The 15,797-nt window shown below is 38.1% G+C and overlaps 1 protein-coding gene across 3 annotated transcripts in view; it reads left to right on the forward strand.

Moving 5' to 3' along the window:
* PHACTR1 (phosphatase and actin regulator 1) overlaps positions 1-15,797 on the forward strand; it is a 505,241-nt gene that overhangs the window by 12,874 nt on the left and 476,570 nt on the right. For all 3 annotated transcript variants that reach the window (XM_057700185.1, XM_057700184.1, XM_057700183.1), the window contains one exon: positions 15,487-15,633. In XM_057700185.1, coding sequence (XP_057556168.1) covers positions 15,487-15,633 — 147 coding nt within the window. The remainder of the gene's footprint in view (positions 1-15,486; positions 15,634-15,797) is intronic.

Raw genomic sequence — 15,797 nt, forward strand, 5'->3', positions numbered from 1 at the left:
TTTAAGGACCAGGGGCTTGGTATTTATAGTCTCGTTTAGTCCTAGAATGGGAAATTTGTGACATACTTGCTATTTTCCCCATTTTACAGATGAAGTAATCCATGTTTCCAACCATCAAGTAACTTCCCAAAACGCAGCTATTAGGAATGGAGCCAGAATAATACTCCTGAACCTTGTGACTCTTCATACTACATCTTGTAGTCCTGTAGGATGCTGTGTCCATGGCAATACCAGGAAAGACTTCCATGGGCAGAGGTGCAAGGATGCAAAGATGTTCATGTATTTTCACACATTCAGTGGTAGAATGTCTCAATGTTGTAAGATATAAATGTAGCAACTGAGTCATTCTAGGTAACAAGACCCTTAGGTTCAGTTTCTTAAAGCGAATTTTTACCTTATTTACTTGGGAAACTGTCATGAGGGGATGGTGAGACCTCTGTCCTTTAGGTTGAATTGCAGAAGTGGGCGGGGGAGAGGGAGGCAATCTGCCTACATCCCCACAGGAGCTTCTTATTATAGCTCGTTGTCCCCTCTCAGTACCAAGGTAACACATGATAACTACAGAAAATTTAGAAAATATAGACGAACAACAAAACCTACACACAAAAAACTCAACTAGCCCATCATCTAAAAATAGATACTCTTTACAGCCTTATGAATAGTCTTACATCCTTTTTACACACATGGGCACACACACTTGTACCCATACATATTTTTTCAGCCTAAATCAAGCTTCTCAGATTTATTAATTTTAATTTTCTCTGTCTTAATTTAAAATAAATAAATACTTTATATCTTAGGGTAGTTGATTCTAACCAACATAGGAAATAATCAGGACATGGTTTTGGAGAAAAGAGGAAAAGGTCAACCAACCATAAACATTGTTTCTGCCTAAATGGTGACTTTGCCAGCTGGGTTGATGTTACTGGATCTGTTCTGCTATTATTTACTAGACAGAGTCTCTGACTAATACCCTGTTATTTGATCACTATCATTGGGCCATCTGTAGACACAACAGAATGCAAATTAAATAACTACCGAAGCTGTACAGGACAGGCCTTCCTCTTAGACACAAAGATTTAGGAATTTTTGAGTTTTCCCTTCTCCACCACCACAATACACTTTTATTCTTATTATAGCCAGACATAGCACTTCATTGTGTTCCAATAGCAAGTGCCATGTAACAGTGTAGTTCCTATGGTAATGGAACATTAGAACCAGCAGCAACAATTCAACTGGCCCATTTTACAGGTGATAAAACTGAGGCTCAGGGAAGAAAAGAAAAGCAAAAAGTATTCATTGAATACCTCCTGTATACTAGAAGCTATGCATGTCTATTTCATTCAAAAATCACGAAACTATGAGTTAGATGTGACTGCCCCCAATTTATAGGAAACTAAAGCTCAGAGGAATCACACAACTCTGAAGAGGCAGAGCCAGGATTCAAACATGAATGCTGAATCAGCTTTCCCCTACAACATCCTGCCTTTCTGGAAAGAGGTGATTTATCTAAACCAGGCAGCTAGATGGTAGCAGACATGGAGCTAGAGCCTGGTCTCCTACTGTCTAGTCTGATGCCCATATCTCTACACCCTGTTGTACATGGGGCTCAAATGGGATTCAAACCCATTGTCTTTGCCCCTAAGATCACCTTGCAAGTGACCAAGCCCAGCAATTTGCAACACAAATATATGTGCAACTATATGTCACCCTTTTGTTCATTGAACATGAATTAGAAATATTAGAATCTTTAGATTTCAAATCATGTCATTAATTATAGCAACTGTATTGAAAACTGACTCTGCAGTAAATACAAATAAATGAAAATAAAATAAGGTTGAACATTACCTGTACTATTAAACAAGATTGAAAAAGTGACTTGTATATCTTAACCAGGCATGTTCAACAATAGAAAGCTGTTTAGGTTTACGTCCAACTCAATTCAACATACCAAGCCTGAAACACATTTTCCTTTTTGCATCTAGCATGTTTTAGCAGCCAGCCCCCAGCCACCCTGCACAGTATCTACTTTAAGAAGCTGAGAGCAAAGGAAGCAACGAACATTTGTTGCCCGCCTACCATTTGTCAGGCTCTGTGTTCAGTGTTTTACATTTATTACATAATGTTTTATCCTCCCAAGGCCCAGTGAGAGAGTTTATTTTATTTCTAGTTTACATATAAGGAAACTAAAGCTTGGAGAGCTCACTAACTTTTTTCCAAGATCTAATAGGCGTTAAGCTTGGGAATTATGCCAAGGTTTAATTTCACAGTGACAGCTTTACTTGGTGCTGGCTAGTAATAATAGTTTTAAAATAATAAATGTTTATTGGGAATTTCCTTTGCTAAAGACTTTGCATTACATGTTTGAATCCTCATAGCAACCCTAAGATGAAGGTAGTATGTAAGGCCCTTCTCATACGTGTATAAGAGGTAAGTATCCAGCATGAAGTCATTCAACTATTAAGTATGGAATTGGGGTACAAACTCAGGAAGGCTAACCTCAAAGCCTGTGTAGCTAATTTTTATTTCATATTGTCTGCAAGGAAAATAACATGCACATGATTTATATATTCATAAAAAGGGAAAATTACAACGCGCCACAGGTAGAGAGACAGAGTGGAAAATACTACATTCTCATGTTGGCACTGGATTGGGGATGGGAGTGAAAACATAAAAGATGGGCAGAGTGTAGACAGGCAATGATTGGAGAGGAGAAGGAAAAGAAGGGCTTTCCAGTGGAAAAATTTGTAGTGTCATTTGATGATGTTTTCTTAATTTTTGTTTGGCTCTTCTGTCTTAAAATTTGCCAGTCAATCCATCAATCTGGTTAAGACGTGGGTTTTCTGGTAGACACAGATGGCATCTGAGCACTCATGATTGATGATCTCAGTTCATTGAGAACCCATGTGTATTACTTTACTTATCGAGTGCTGCACATCAAATTATCCCAAAACTTAGTGACTTAAAACAGCAAATTTATTATCTCACAGTTTCTGTAGGTGAGAAATTCAAGAATGACTTAGTTGAGTGGTTCTGGCTCAGAGTCTGAGGTGGTTCAGAGTCAGGATGTTGACCAGGGCTGCAGTCATCCAAAAGCTTAACTGTGGCTTCCAAGGTGGTTCATGCAAATGGTGCTTGGCAGGAGGCCTCAGTTTCTTGCCACACGAACCTCTTCACAGGCTTCTTGGGTTGTCCATGTGACATTGAAGCTGGCTTTTCTCAAGACCCAAAAAAGAAAGCAAGACAGAAGCTGGGACTTCCCTGGTGCCGAAGTGGTTAAGAATCTGCCTGCCAATGCAGGGGATGCAGGTTTGATCCCTGGTCCAGGAAGATCCCACATGCAGAGGAGCAACTAAGCCCATGCAACACAACTACTAAGCCTGTGCTCTAGAGCCCATGAGCCACAACTACTCTGCCTGTGTGCCACAACTACTGAAGCCTGCACACCTAGAGTCTGTGCTCCGCAACAAGAATAGCCCCCGCTGCAACTAGAGAAAGCCTGCAGGCAGCAACAAAGACCCAACACAGCCAAAAACAAAACAAAACAAAACAACAACAAAAAACTAGAAGCTGCAATGTATTTTATGACCTAGCTTTGGAAATGATACACCATCACTTCTACCATATTCTAATGGTCACAGAGACCGACACTGATGAAATGTGGAAAGGCATGAATAGGAATACCAAGTGTTGGGAATCATTGGAAACCACCTAGGAGGTTGGCTGGCTATCTCAACATACAAGTTTTTATGGGAGCAGAAAATTTCCAAAAACATTGAGCACATGGTTCCCATACTTGAACAAGTTTTGCTAATATATCTTGTATTGTTCAAGTAGTTTTAAAATTAGGCACAATTTTACGTAAACCGAAACATTAGTCCTTCTGGGGGAGAAGCCAGTATGCAATGTAGTGGTAGCTATTAAATGCTATTAAATAGTATTGCATCCATCTTTATCCGGTCATCAGTTCAAGGAGAGCTAGGTATTCAAGCCTTAAAGAAAAAATCAGAACAAAGTCAATGTTAGAACCATATGGTTATAGGAAACAGGGCTGGCCTGAATGCCCAGGCATGGAACCATCTCTTTGGGAAGCCACCACCTTTGGGGAATGGCTGCACAACTTGTGGCCTTCACAATTCCATAATTGTACTTACATGGACTATGATGTGAATGGTGCAACCCTGCCCAAAGTTGTGCAACGCTAAAGACCTAAATTGGGGCCAGAAGGAACACCAAGGAGCTGGAATGTTGGACAGCAGTGGTAAAAACTAGGCAGCCATCCCCTCTCCTTTGTGGACCCCACAAAATGAGCCAGATAGAGAAAGGAATCAATATCAGAACTGCGTAGAATGGACAGCTCCTTTAATTACAAGTTTAAGTGGAGAGAACTAAGATGTACCGATAACAACTCCTCAGATTCTTGGTTCTCTAGCAAAGCATGCATATGTATAGAAAAGAAAAAATATCTCAGCAGCTACATACTAAATTTAGTTATAATAAAAAGCACAAAAGCCTTTTCGGTACATTTGTGTTAAACTTATTTAAGATATGCAAGTTACTGCTGCAATCTTGTTGGCTTGATATTGTAGTTAATAACATTCATCTTCACTATTTGCATGTTGTATTTTCTACATGAATGATTTTCAATAACATCACTCTAATTAGTAACATCATACTGGATTTAATTGCAAGGTGTAAAGGTTCTTATATTTCTAACTCATGTTAATTATGCAAAATAGTAACATATATACTTCATCTATACAGCCCAGATTCTTAATCTGTTTGACAATACAATACCAGAATCAATTTGTTAACAAAAATTAAAACACCTCTACCATAAATGCACAATCAATCACCCTTAAATCAATACTATATTTATTTGCAGCCTGTGGGGATGCCTGACAGTGATAAATTTTCAGAAAGAAGTAATGATAGGACATTGTCTCTAATCCTTGGAAACTTTTGTAAATAGAAAGAAGTAAACATGTTCTTACTAGTACTTTTTAACTTTTATTGGAAATAATTTGAAACTCATGGAAAAGTTGCAAAAATAAAATAGTACAAAGTATACTTATGTACACTTTACTCAGATTCACCTGTTGGTAACATTTGACCTCATTTAATTAGCATTTGCTATCTCATCTCTAATGTCTCACCTATCTATCTATCTATCTATCTATCTATCTATCTATCTATCTATCTATCTATCTATTGATAGATGGATCAATTGATCTATCCAGAGAGGAGTGTAAAAGTATATATGTGGAGAGAGAGAGAGAGAGGAAGGGGGAGAAAGAGAGAGGAGCAAGAGAGGAAAAAAGAGAATATCTATGTGTTATAGTAATAGTTTATAACTTGTTAGTGAACTTTGTTTTTTGTGCTCAAATTTTCCCAGATTTGGTCAATGTAAGGCTGTGTTTTTATGACATGCCTCCTTTATTGGGGGGAATGCTGCCTTGTTTCTGGCATAGCAAGAAGTCCACTGTCAACATTCTTTCTTTATTCCTTTTATACATTTCCAATCTAGTTATTTGTCATTGGTTTTAATGCAGCACAGAATGCCGGGAACGGAATATTTAAAAGATTACGGTTGTAAGAGATAAATATGATGATAGGCTAAAAATAAGGCTGAAAGAGAAACATAACTTACAGAATTTTGATACAGTGGAAGGTTGATACTCACAGAGATTCCCCAAGACAATAACAAATTATTTTAATTAATCAAATTAAGTCAAATTAAATTAAATTGTCATTAATAGTGTGGTTTTGTAATGTTGCTACTTAAATGCTATAATTCTCAAATAATTTTGTATCTTAATAAGCCTGAAGCTTTTTTTTTACTGTCAAAGAGCTTGTGAATTTATTTTTAAATTGATAATGGTTAGTATCAAATAACTATGATAGTCCACATACTATGATATTCTCCAGGATGTATTTGTTTATAAGAATGGTGTAACTATTTTATTTCCAAACGTGTAGCTGATGGTAGCTAGCAAATTTTTATTAAAGTAAGCATAATTCTGTGAGCTAGAAGCTTTCTAAAATTTATTTTTAATGGTATAAAACATGTATGATGATGTACATAAATATAAAATGTACAGCTTGACGAACCTTTATAGATAGTATAACCACCACCCAGATCAAGATACAGAATATTTCCAACCTTCCACATGGTTCCTTTGTGTCCCCTCCAAGACAATGTCTCTGTAATCAACCTTCTATCGTTGTATGCTAGCTTTGTTTTTTCTTGAACTTCATAAATGGAATGCATACATATTCTTATAGTATATACTCTTTCAGCTCTGACATCACGTCTCCGTGTTGTTCCTTATAGCAATAGTTTGTTATTTTTCACTTTTATGTAGTATGACACTGTGTGAAGATATCACATTCTTGTACAATTTCCTATTGATGGTTATTTGGTTTGTTTCTAGTTTGGGGCCATTATGAATAAATCTGCTACGGACATACTTGTCTATGTCGTATGATATACATAAGATTACCTATGTTTATGTATAACATATGTATACATGTATAACATATGTATACATAAACATTTTCCCAGAATGGTTTTACATGTTTACATTGCTACTAGCAATGTATGAGAGCTTCCAATTCCTCCACATCCTCACCAGAACTTGGCACTGAATGACTTTTAAGGTTTAGCCACATAGGTCGATGTGTAATGATATCTCATTGAAGTTTTTATTTGAATTTACCTTTAAGTCATGATGCTAGGCATCTTTTCTTATGCTTATTGACATTATGTTTATTGGACATTTGGATATCTTCTTTTTGTGTAGTATCTATTCAAGTCTTTTGTCCGTTTAAAAAAATTGAGTTGAATTGTTTGTCATTTCGTTATTGCTTTAGAAGTTTTTTATATATGCCAATTACAAGTCCATTGTCATATCTAAAATTGGAAATATCTTCTCCAAGTCTGTGACTTGCCTTTTCACTCTCCTAGTGGAGTTAGGAGAGTGTATGTAGTTTATTTTTACTAAGTTGTTGAATACATGAGCATACAGATGTTCCTAGTATTCTCTTGTTATCCTTTTAATGGATATATGATCTATAGTGATTATTCCTGTTTGATTCCTGATATTGGTAATCTGTATTTTCTCTATTTTTAACTTTGTTAGCCTTTTTAGAGGTTAATCAATATTATTGGTTTTGTTTTTTTAAGAATGAGCTTTTTGTTTCATTTATTTTTCTATTGTCTTCATGTTTCCAGTTTCATTGACTTCTGCTTTTGTCTTTATTAGTTCCTTCCTTTTCCTTGCTTTAGATTATTTTCCCCTTCTTTTTCTAAGTTCCTGAGGTAGGAACTTAGATAATTGATTTGAGACCTTAACTCTTCTTTAATACAAATATTTAGTGCTATCAACTTCCCTATCAGCGCTGTTTTAGCTACATCCCACATATTTTGGTATGTTGTGTTTTTAATTGTCTTGTGATGAACAGAAGTTCTTAGTTTTAGTGGCACCAAAATACCTATTTTTTCTTTTATGTTTAGTGCTTTTCATGTCCTGCTTAAAAATCTTTGCTTAAATCATAAAATATTCTTCTATTAAAATTTTTTTCTTCTAGAAACTTTGTTTACCTTTCACATTTAGGTCCATGATCCATTTGGAATTGAATCTTGTGTATGGTGTGAGGTAGGGATCAAAGTTTATTTTCTTCCACCATATGGATATTCATGTGATCTAGCATTATTTATTGCAAAGTCCATCTTTTCCCCACAATACTGCACTGGGACTCTTGTCATAATCAGGTTACTATTTATATTTTGGTCTACTTTTAGATTCTCTGCTCTCTTCCATTGGCCATTTACATTAGTCCCCACTTATCTATGGGGGATAGTTCCAAGCCTGCAAGTGGATGCCTGAAACTTTGATAGTACTGAACCCTATGTATACCTTTCTTTTTTCCTGTACGTACATACCTTTATTAAAGTTTAATTTACAAATTAGGCACAGTAAGAGATTTAAAACATTAACTAATAATAAAATAGAACAATTATAACAATAGACTGTAATCAAATTTATGTGAATGTGGTCTCTCTTTCAAAATATCTTATTATACAAATGTAATGCCTTTTCCATCTTAACTAAGCACTTACCATGTGATATGACAGCAAAACTATCACAAATTTCTTTTTCCTTCTTCACAGTTTCAAGGATAGAAGATATGTTCTTTTATAAACCTTAGCAACATCAGCAAATAATCTTTTTTCTTTCTTATTACGTTGAGAATATTCACATTTTGACTTAAAGGAAGCACTTTATGGCTCCTCTTTGGCATATCCAAATTGCCAGCATCACTACCCTTGCATTTGGGGGCCATTATTAAGTAAAATAGGGGTTACTTGAACACAAGCACAGCAATGCTGCAATAGTGGATCTGATAACAGAGGTGGCTACTAAGTGACTAGCGAGTGGCATATGCTGGACAAATGGATGATTCACAGGCTGGACAGAATGGGAGGGCATGACATTTGATCACACTGTTCAGAACAGCGTGCAACTTAAAACTTATGATTTGTTTATTCCTGGAATTTTCCATTTAATATTTTCAGACTGCAATAGACCACATGAAACTAAAACCCAGAAAGCAAAACCACAGATAAGGGGGGACTACTGTATCATACTTTGCTTTTGAATTCTATACCTTTATAAGGTCTTGATATCTTCTACTGTAAACACTTGAGGTACTGTTTAATTTGTCAAGGTTGTCCTGGCTAGTCTTGGCCCTTTGCATTTTCATATATATTTTAAAATCGGCTGTCAAATTTAAAAAAAGTTGGGATTTTCATTGGAGTTTCATTGAATCCATAGATGAATTTGAAGAGACTGATGCCTTAACAATAGTGTGTCTTTCAGCCCATGAACATGAGCATCGTATATTCACCCCACTCCCCATTTCCTTAGGTCTTCTTAATTTCTTTCAGGAATGTTTTGTAGGTTTTCATGTAGAAGTGTTGCTCACCAACTGTCAGATTTATTCATAGATATTTGATGGTTTTGATGCTATTGTAAGTGGTCCTTTTTAAATTATATGTTCTATTTTGCTAGAACATGTAATTTTTTGTATATAGAAACAAATTGTTATTGTACACTGCAATTATATCCAGTGATGCTATAAAATTCACTTATTATTTCTAATAGTTCAGATACTTACAGATTATGTATGTACACAATCATAACGTATACTTCTAATCACAATTTTATTTCTGCTTTCCAATTATAACTTTTTAATTTCTTTTACTTTATTGCCCTGTCCAAGACCTCCAGTATAATGTTGAATACAAGTGATGAGAGTGGATATAGTTAGGAACATTTTGAAAATCTAGGTTCCCAGTTCTCATCCCTTCAAAATTCCATAGATCCAGGTTGGGAGCCTGGAAAATGTATATTTTAACAAATATTCCAAGTGCTATTGATGTAGGGGTGTCCTAGAAGCACACTTGGAATAATATTTTTAAAGGATAAGCTTCACTTACCTGAAGCATTGGTCAGGATGAAATATTACACTCTTCATTCCTCCTCCCCTGCCCCGCCCAGCCTCCATCCTCTTCCATGCCAGTGATGGATGTATAAAATGTTATTTTTTTTAACACGTTATTGTGCTGCTTCTCTTTTTCTGACTCTAATTCTGGATATAACAATGTATGTAAGGGTCTTTAGTGTTAAAATGTTAACTGGCCTTAATTAAAAAAAAAAAAAAGCCCTTATCCTGAGTCAGCAATCACATTCAAAAAGAGCAAATCTTTTTTTAAAAAACACTATATTTGGAAGTTGTTGAGGTCACAGCTGAATTCAATCCTTTCTGTAAACATACCCACATCCACACATATACACACACAAACAATCATATGGGTGTTGCCCCCTGATGGAAACAGCATGATGAAAAAGAAACAAATTCTAAAGGATGCAGAGGTACATAAAACAGACTTGAATAATATGAAATCACTTGAGAGAAGTATGGATGCCATGTGGTTTCCTAAATATAATTGATTACAAGTCAAAAGAACAATGTGTTTTCTTAGATTAATAGACAAAATATGCCATGGATATTTATGGAAAGAAGTAGAGATACAAGAATAGCTGTAAATACTCACAGAACATTAGAGCTTGGTAGGGCCTTAAGGTCATGTTGTGTGACTCTTGCATTTTTTTCCTTCCAGTTTTATTGAGATACAGTTGACATACAGCACTGTATAAGTCTACAGCCTAATGATGTGACTTACACACATCATAAAATGATTACCTCACTAAGTGTAGTGAATATCCATCATCTCATAGAAATACAAAATAAAAAGAAACTTTTACTTGTGATGAGAACTCTTAGAACTTGTGAACAGCTTTCATATATGAGAGAAAACAGCATTAATTATATTTATCATGTTGTATATTACATCCCTAGTACTTATTTATCTTATAACCTGAAGTATGTACCTTTTGACTACCTTCATCCAATTCCCCCTCCCACTCCCACCTCTGGTAATCACAAATCTGATCTCTTTTTCTATGAGTTCATTTTTTTTTTGGATGTATAATTAACCTACAACACTGTGTTAGTTCCTGGTGCATGACACAATGATTCCATATTTCTATACATTTTAAAATGGTCACCACTGATAAGTCTAGTTACAATATGCCACCATGCAAAGATATTACATGGTTACTGACTATATTCCCCACAAGGTACATTTCTTACCCATGATTCATTTATTTTGTGACTGGAAGTTTATACCTCTTAATCTACCTCACCCATTTCTCTCAGTCCCCAACCCCTTCCCCCAGCAACCACCTGTCTGTTCTCAGCATCTACAACTCCACTTCCATTTTGTTATGTTTGTTCATTTGTTCTGCATAAGTGTGATCACATGGCATCTGTCCTTCTCCATCCCCTCCAGGTCCATTCATGTTGTCTCAAATGGCAAGACCTCATTCTTTTTTATGGCTGAGTAATATTCCACTGAATATATATACCACATTTTCTCTATCCATTCATCCACTGATGGGCACCCAGATTGTTTCCATATCCTTGACACTGTGAACAGTGCTGCAGTGAACATAGAATTGGACATATCTCCTCAAATCCATGTTTTTGTTTTCTTTGGACAGATACCTAGGAGTAGAATTGTTGTGTTGCATGGTAGTTCTATTTCATATTTTCTAAGGTGCCTGCACACTGTTCTCCACATCCTCACTGACACCTGCTATTTGCTGTCTCCCCAGTAAAAGCCATTCTGACAAGCATGAAGTGACATCCCACTGTGGTTTCAATTTGCATTTCCCTAATGATTGGTGATATTGAGCATCTTTTCATGGGCCTGCTAGACATTTGTATGTCTTCTTTGGAAAAATGTCTATTTACATCCTCTACTCATTTTTTAATCAAGTTGATTATTTTTTATGTTGAGTTGTATGAGTTCTTTTTATATTGGGGACATTAACTCTTTATCAGATATATCATTTGCAAATATCCTCTCCCATTCAGTAGGCAGTCTTTTCATTTTGTTGATAGTTTCCTTCACTGTGCAAAAGCTTTTTAGTTTAGTGCCATCCCGTTTGTTTATTTTTGCTTTCATTTCCCTTGTCTGAAGAGACATATCCAAAAAAAAAAATTGCTGAGACTGATGTCAAAGGGCATACTTCCTATGTTTTCTTCTAGGAGTTTTATGGTTTCAGGTCTTAGATTTAAGTCTTTAATCCATTTCAAGTTTATTTTTGTAGATGGAGTGAGAGAGTAGTCCAGTTTGATTCTTTTGCAGGTAGCTGTCCAGTTTTCCGAACACCACGGATTACACAATGGTGCTGTCTTTTCCCCATTGTGTATTCTTGCCTCTTCTGTCATAGATTAATTGACCATATAAGTGCGGGTTCATTTCTGGGCTCTCTATTCTCTTCCATCAACCTAGGTGTTTGTTTTTGTGCCAGTATGACCCTTGCATTTTTATAGCCAAGGTGACAGGGTGACTTGCCCAGTGGTACTTGGTGAGGTATTGGTAGGAATGGGAGCAGCACCGACCATCCCTGATTCCCACCCCAGGGCTCTTCCTCTGATATGACTTGGTCAGACATTTTATGACAAGAAGTTCTGTTTATGAAAGGAATCCCAGAGAAAAAAGAATGTGGAAACATTGGGACAAACCCACAAGAGTAAAAACTTCGTACAGGAGTGAATCCTTCATACAGGATAAGAGAGAGATACATGAGCTGGGATTGATTTTGTAAGGGAATTGTTAGAAAGAACTATGAAAGATGGGAGGGAAAAAAAAGAGGCAAAGTGAAAAGCAAATGGGAAAACATAGATGGGAGAAAGAAGATAGTAAATTATGCAAGTCAAAAAATGGAAGATAATAGTCAGAAATGAAAATATCATAAAATAATTCAAGAACATGGGAATAGATGTAGTATTATTATATCCCTTTGTAAAAAGTATATCTCGAATTATTTCAATAATAGTCCATATGGAAGAGATAATATAAAAGTACATTGAAACTCTTTTGAAGAAAGGTAAACCTAAAACGGTACCAATATTAAGTTCCTAATCCTCTAAAATGTTGAATGAATAGGAAACAGAAATTCAAAGATGTACTTCTCTATATCAAGAACCATTATTATGTAATGTCAAAGAAATGCAGAGAAAGCTAAGACTAGGTATTCCTCCAGATGACATTGGTTTTTTTTTAAAGACATGGCTGATGAATGAAAATACAAGGGAGGGGGGAATCCCAAACATTTTGAACAACCAAATAGCACTGCATAAGGAACTTCCCTGGAGGTCCAGTGGTTAAGACTCCATGCTTCCACTGCAAGGGAGCACGGGTTCCATCCCTGGCTGGGGAACTAAGATCCCGCATACTACATGGTGCAAGCAGGAAACAAAAAACAAAACAAACAAAAAAAACACTCCATTAATTCAAAGAGAGGTATAGTTGATACAGTATTCAAAACTGTTTGAATTTATTTCCTTACTTTTGCACTTCCTTAAAAGCTTGCACTTAAATGTTAAAATCACATTGGTTTGCAGCCTGATTCGTCATCTAAAAGCATTAACCTTCATGGTTCATTTGATAAGTCAAATACCCCTGTTGTGCCTCCTGGGACAGGAGGCATCCATTTCTAATCTGTGTTTAATAGAGATAAATGGGAAATAATACAGAGACAAATATCATAGAAAATGAATTTAAAATACAGATAGGCAACCAAATATATCTACTTAGCAAATCAATATACTGGTTAAAGACAGGATTTGAAGTCAGGCCTGGATTTGGTCCCGAAGTCAGCTACTCATTTACTCATTAGTTATATAACCCTCCTTCACTTATTTCTTCCTCTTCTTTCCTTCCTCACTCCCTCATTTTCTCCATCTCCTCTCTTCTTTTATTAAAAAATATCTGTTGAGCATTTACTATGTGCTGGATTCATGCCACAGACTAGTGGGCCAGGTATCTCACATTCCTGAGGGAGAACATGGAAAGCTTATAGGGAAGAGATTTGTGGTGTACAACACAAGGAAAGGTGCAGATGCAGAAATGAGTCAGCCTTGTTGGGACAACTCTGAACAGACTGGAGGGAAATCACGGGAGATGAATTTGGAAAGACAGATGGAAATCAGGTTGTAAAGGGCCCTGAATGCTAGAATAAGCAATTTGAATTTAACATGCAGGGAACTGGCTATCTATGAGAAACCCAGTGATTAGGAATGCAGTCTAGTACAGGGAGGCCAAAGGAGGAGATTCTTTCAAGAAGGATAAATTACTCAAGGAAGAAATGGACTTAACTGTTGAAGGGGTGTTGACATCCTTTATAGTAACTTTGACTGAGTGGTGGGGATAAAATGTAGTGGTAGGGATGCAAGGAGCAGGTTATGAGTGAAAAAATGTAGCCTATGCAAGGAGCAGGTTAAGAGTGAAAAAATGTAGCCTGTGGGGCCAAGAGTTCCACGGGAAGGTTAAACAGAATGGGAGAGAAATCGTGTGGTAGAGATTGAGGAAGCAGCAAAGACAGGGCAGAGGAAGAGTTACTACCTATGTGTGAAGGCAGAGACCAAGGTAAAGAAACTGAAGATTCTAGGGTGGATGCAAGGATACAGGATGAGAGTTATAACTGACAGCTGAAATGGAGAGGGAAGTCTTGGAGAGCTGAAGCAGCACTTCATCCTCTGAGACTGAAGGGCATGACTTGACACTGAGATTTCCTTTGTTGCAGGGAGGGAATCAAGGTAACATTTATCTGTGTACTCCAGGTGGGCTCTTATTAGAAAGAAATGTGGCAACATAAGGCTACAAAAGGACCAAGTGACTGAAGCTGCGGGAAGAGAGACATCAAAGAGTTGAGCCCATCAATAGGTTCAGTAGGAGCATCAAACCATTCTGACTCACACTCCAGAACACTTTCTAGGTTTGTCTGCTCTATAACGTCGGAAGGATGCAGTGCAGACATTCAAAGAAATGTAAGGTGCCCTTGATCTTCACCCTCTCCTTCAGAAACAATGGTACAGAGTTATAGAAACTACAGGTCCAATCCAAGGACTATTATTTGCACTCTAAGTTGCTGGATAAAAAGTTGAAGGTTAAAAAGAATGGGTACTTCTATAGAGATAAACATATCCTAGAAATCAGTGGTGGTAAGAAAGTTACTCAATTCTGGGTGCCTAGTCCACATTCGAAATATCAACTCTAAAAGCTTTACTGCCAAACTTCTCCCAAAGTTGTAGACACTTTTCCTCTGTCCTCCACTTCTAGGGCTCAAGGAGGGGCCTGCAAGAGAGCTTCCGGGGATTCCAGATCTGGTTCCATCTCTATTTGAGCTCCAGGTTGGGGAAGAGGGAACAGAGGGATACTCTATGCGCTGTACTCTCTTCCATGACCAGCTGGGCCTAGGCTTGCACCCCGGGAACAATAATTGCAGGCAAGGAAAGCTGAAGCAGGCTATCTGGTCGGGCATCCTCAGCCTAGAGAATCCTGTGGGTTAAGGAGACCCTCGTGTGCACTTGAAAAGCAGAGTTAAGTGCATTTGGCGGGAGAGGGCACAGTGCTGACTGGGCATCTTTGCTTCGGAGTCATCCCTTTCGCATCAGCCTATCTGTGCCAAGAGCTGAAAACTGGGGCTGCAGGCAGGAAGCGGGGTGTCCGTCCGTCCGGAGCACTGACCCGCTGGCCCTGAGGCTGGGAGAGGAGTTAGGGGGAGCCCTGAGCGTTAGCCAGGGATAGCCTGATCTCTGCTCCGGTCCACAAATCCTTAACGGATTTTCTTTCTCTCCCTACACCCTTTTCTCTCCTTTGCTCTCTTTCTTTCTCTCTCCCTCTTTTTTCCTTTTCCCTCTCTTTTCCCCCTCCCTCCCCGTCCCCTTTCCCTTCCTCTCCCATCCCCCTCTCCCCTCCCCCTTTCCATGTGTGTGAGCCTCTTCCTTTCCCCTCCTCCCCTTTTCCGCCTCTCTCCCTCTCTCTCTCCATCTCCTGCTCCCTCTCAGCTCGCCGGGCGACCCTGCTCCTGCCTCCCACATTAATGGCGGCATCTTCGGAGGACGATATAGACCGGCGGCCCATCAGAAGAGTCCGCTCCAAGAGCGACACGCCGTACCTCGCGGAGGCCAGGATCTCCTTTAACCTGGGGGCAGGTAAGGACGGAGCTCTCGCCTGGCTCTCTCTCCCCCACCCCGCTTCCTTCCCTCCCTTCCCTCCTCCCCGGCTGGCTCAGCCCCCAGCCCCTCCTTTGGTCTCCCCCTCCCGGCAGTGCCCTCCCCTACCGCCCCACTTCCTACCCAGCCGGGTCCCTGGCGCT

This window comes from Hippopotamus amphibius, chromosome 11 (genome assembly GCF_030028045.1).
Source record: "Hippopotamus amphibius kiboko isolate mHipAmp2 chromosome 11, mHipAmp2.hap2, whole genome shotgun sequence".
Classification (NCBI taxonomy): domain Eukaryota; kingdom Metazoa; phylum Chordata; class Mammalia; order Artiodactyla; family Hippopotamidae; genus Hippopotamus; species Hippopotamus amphibius.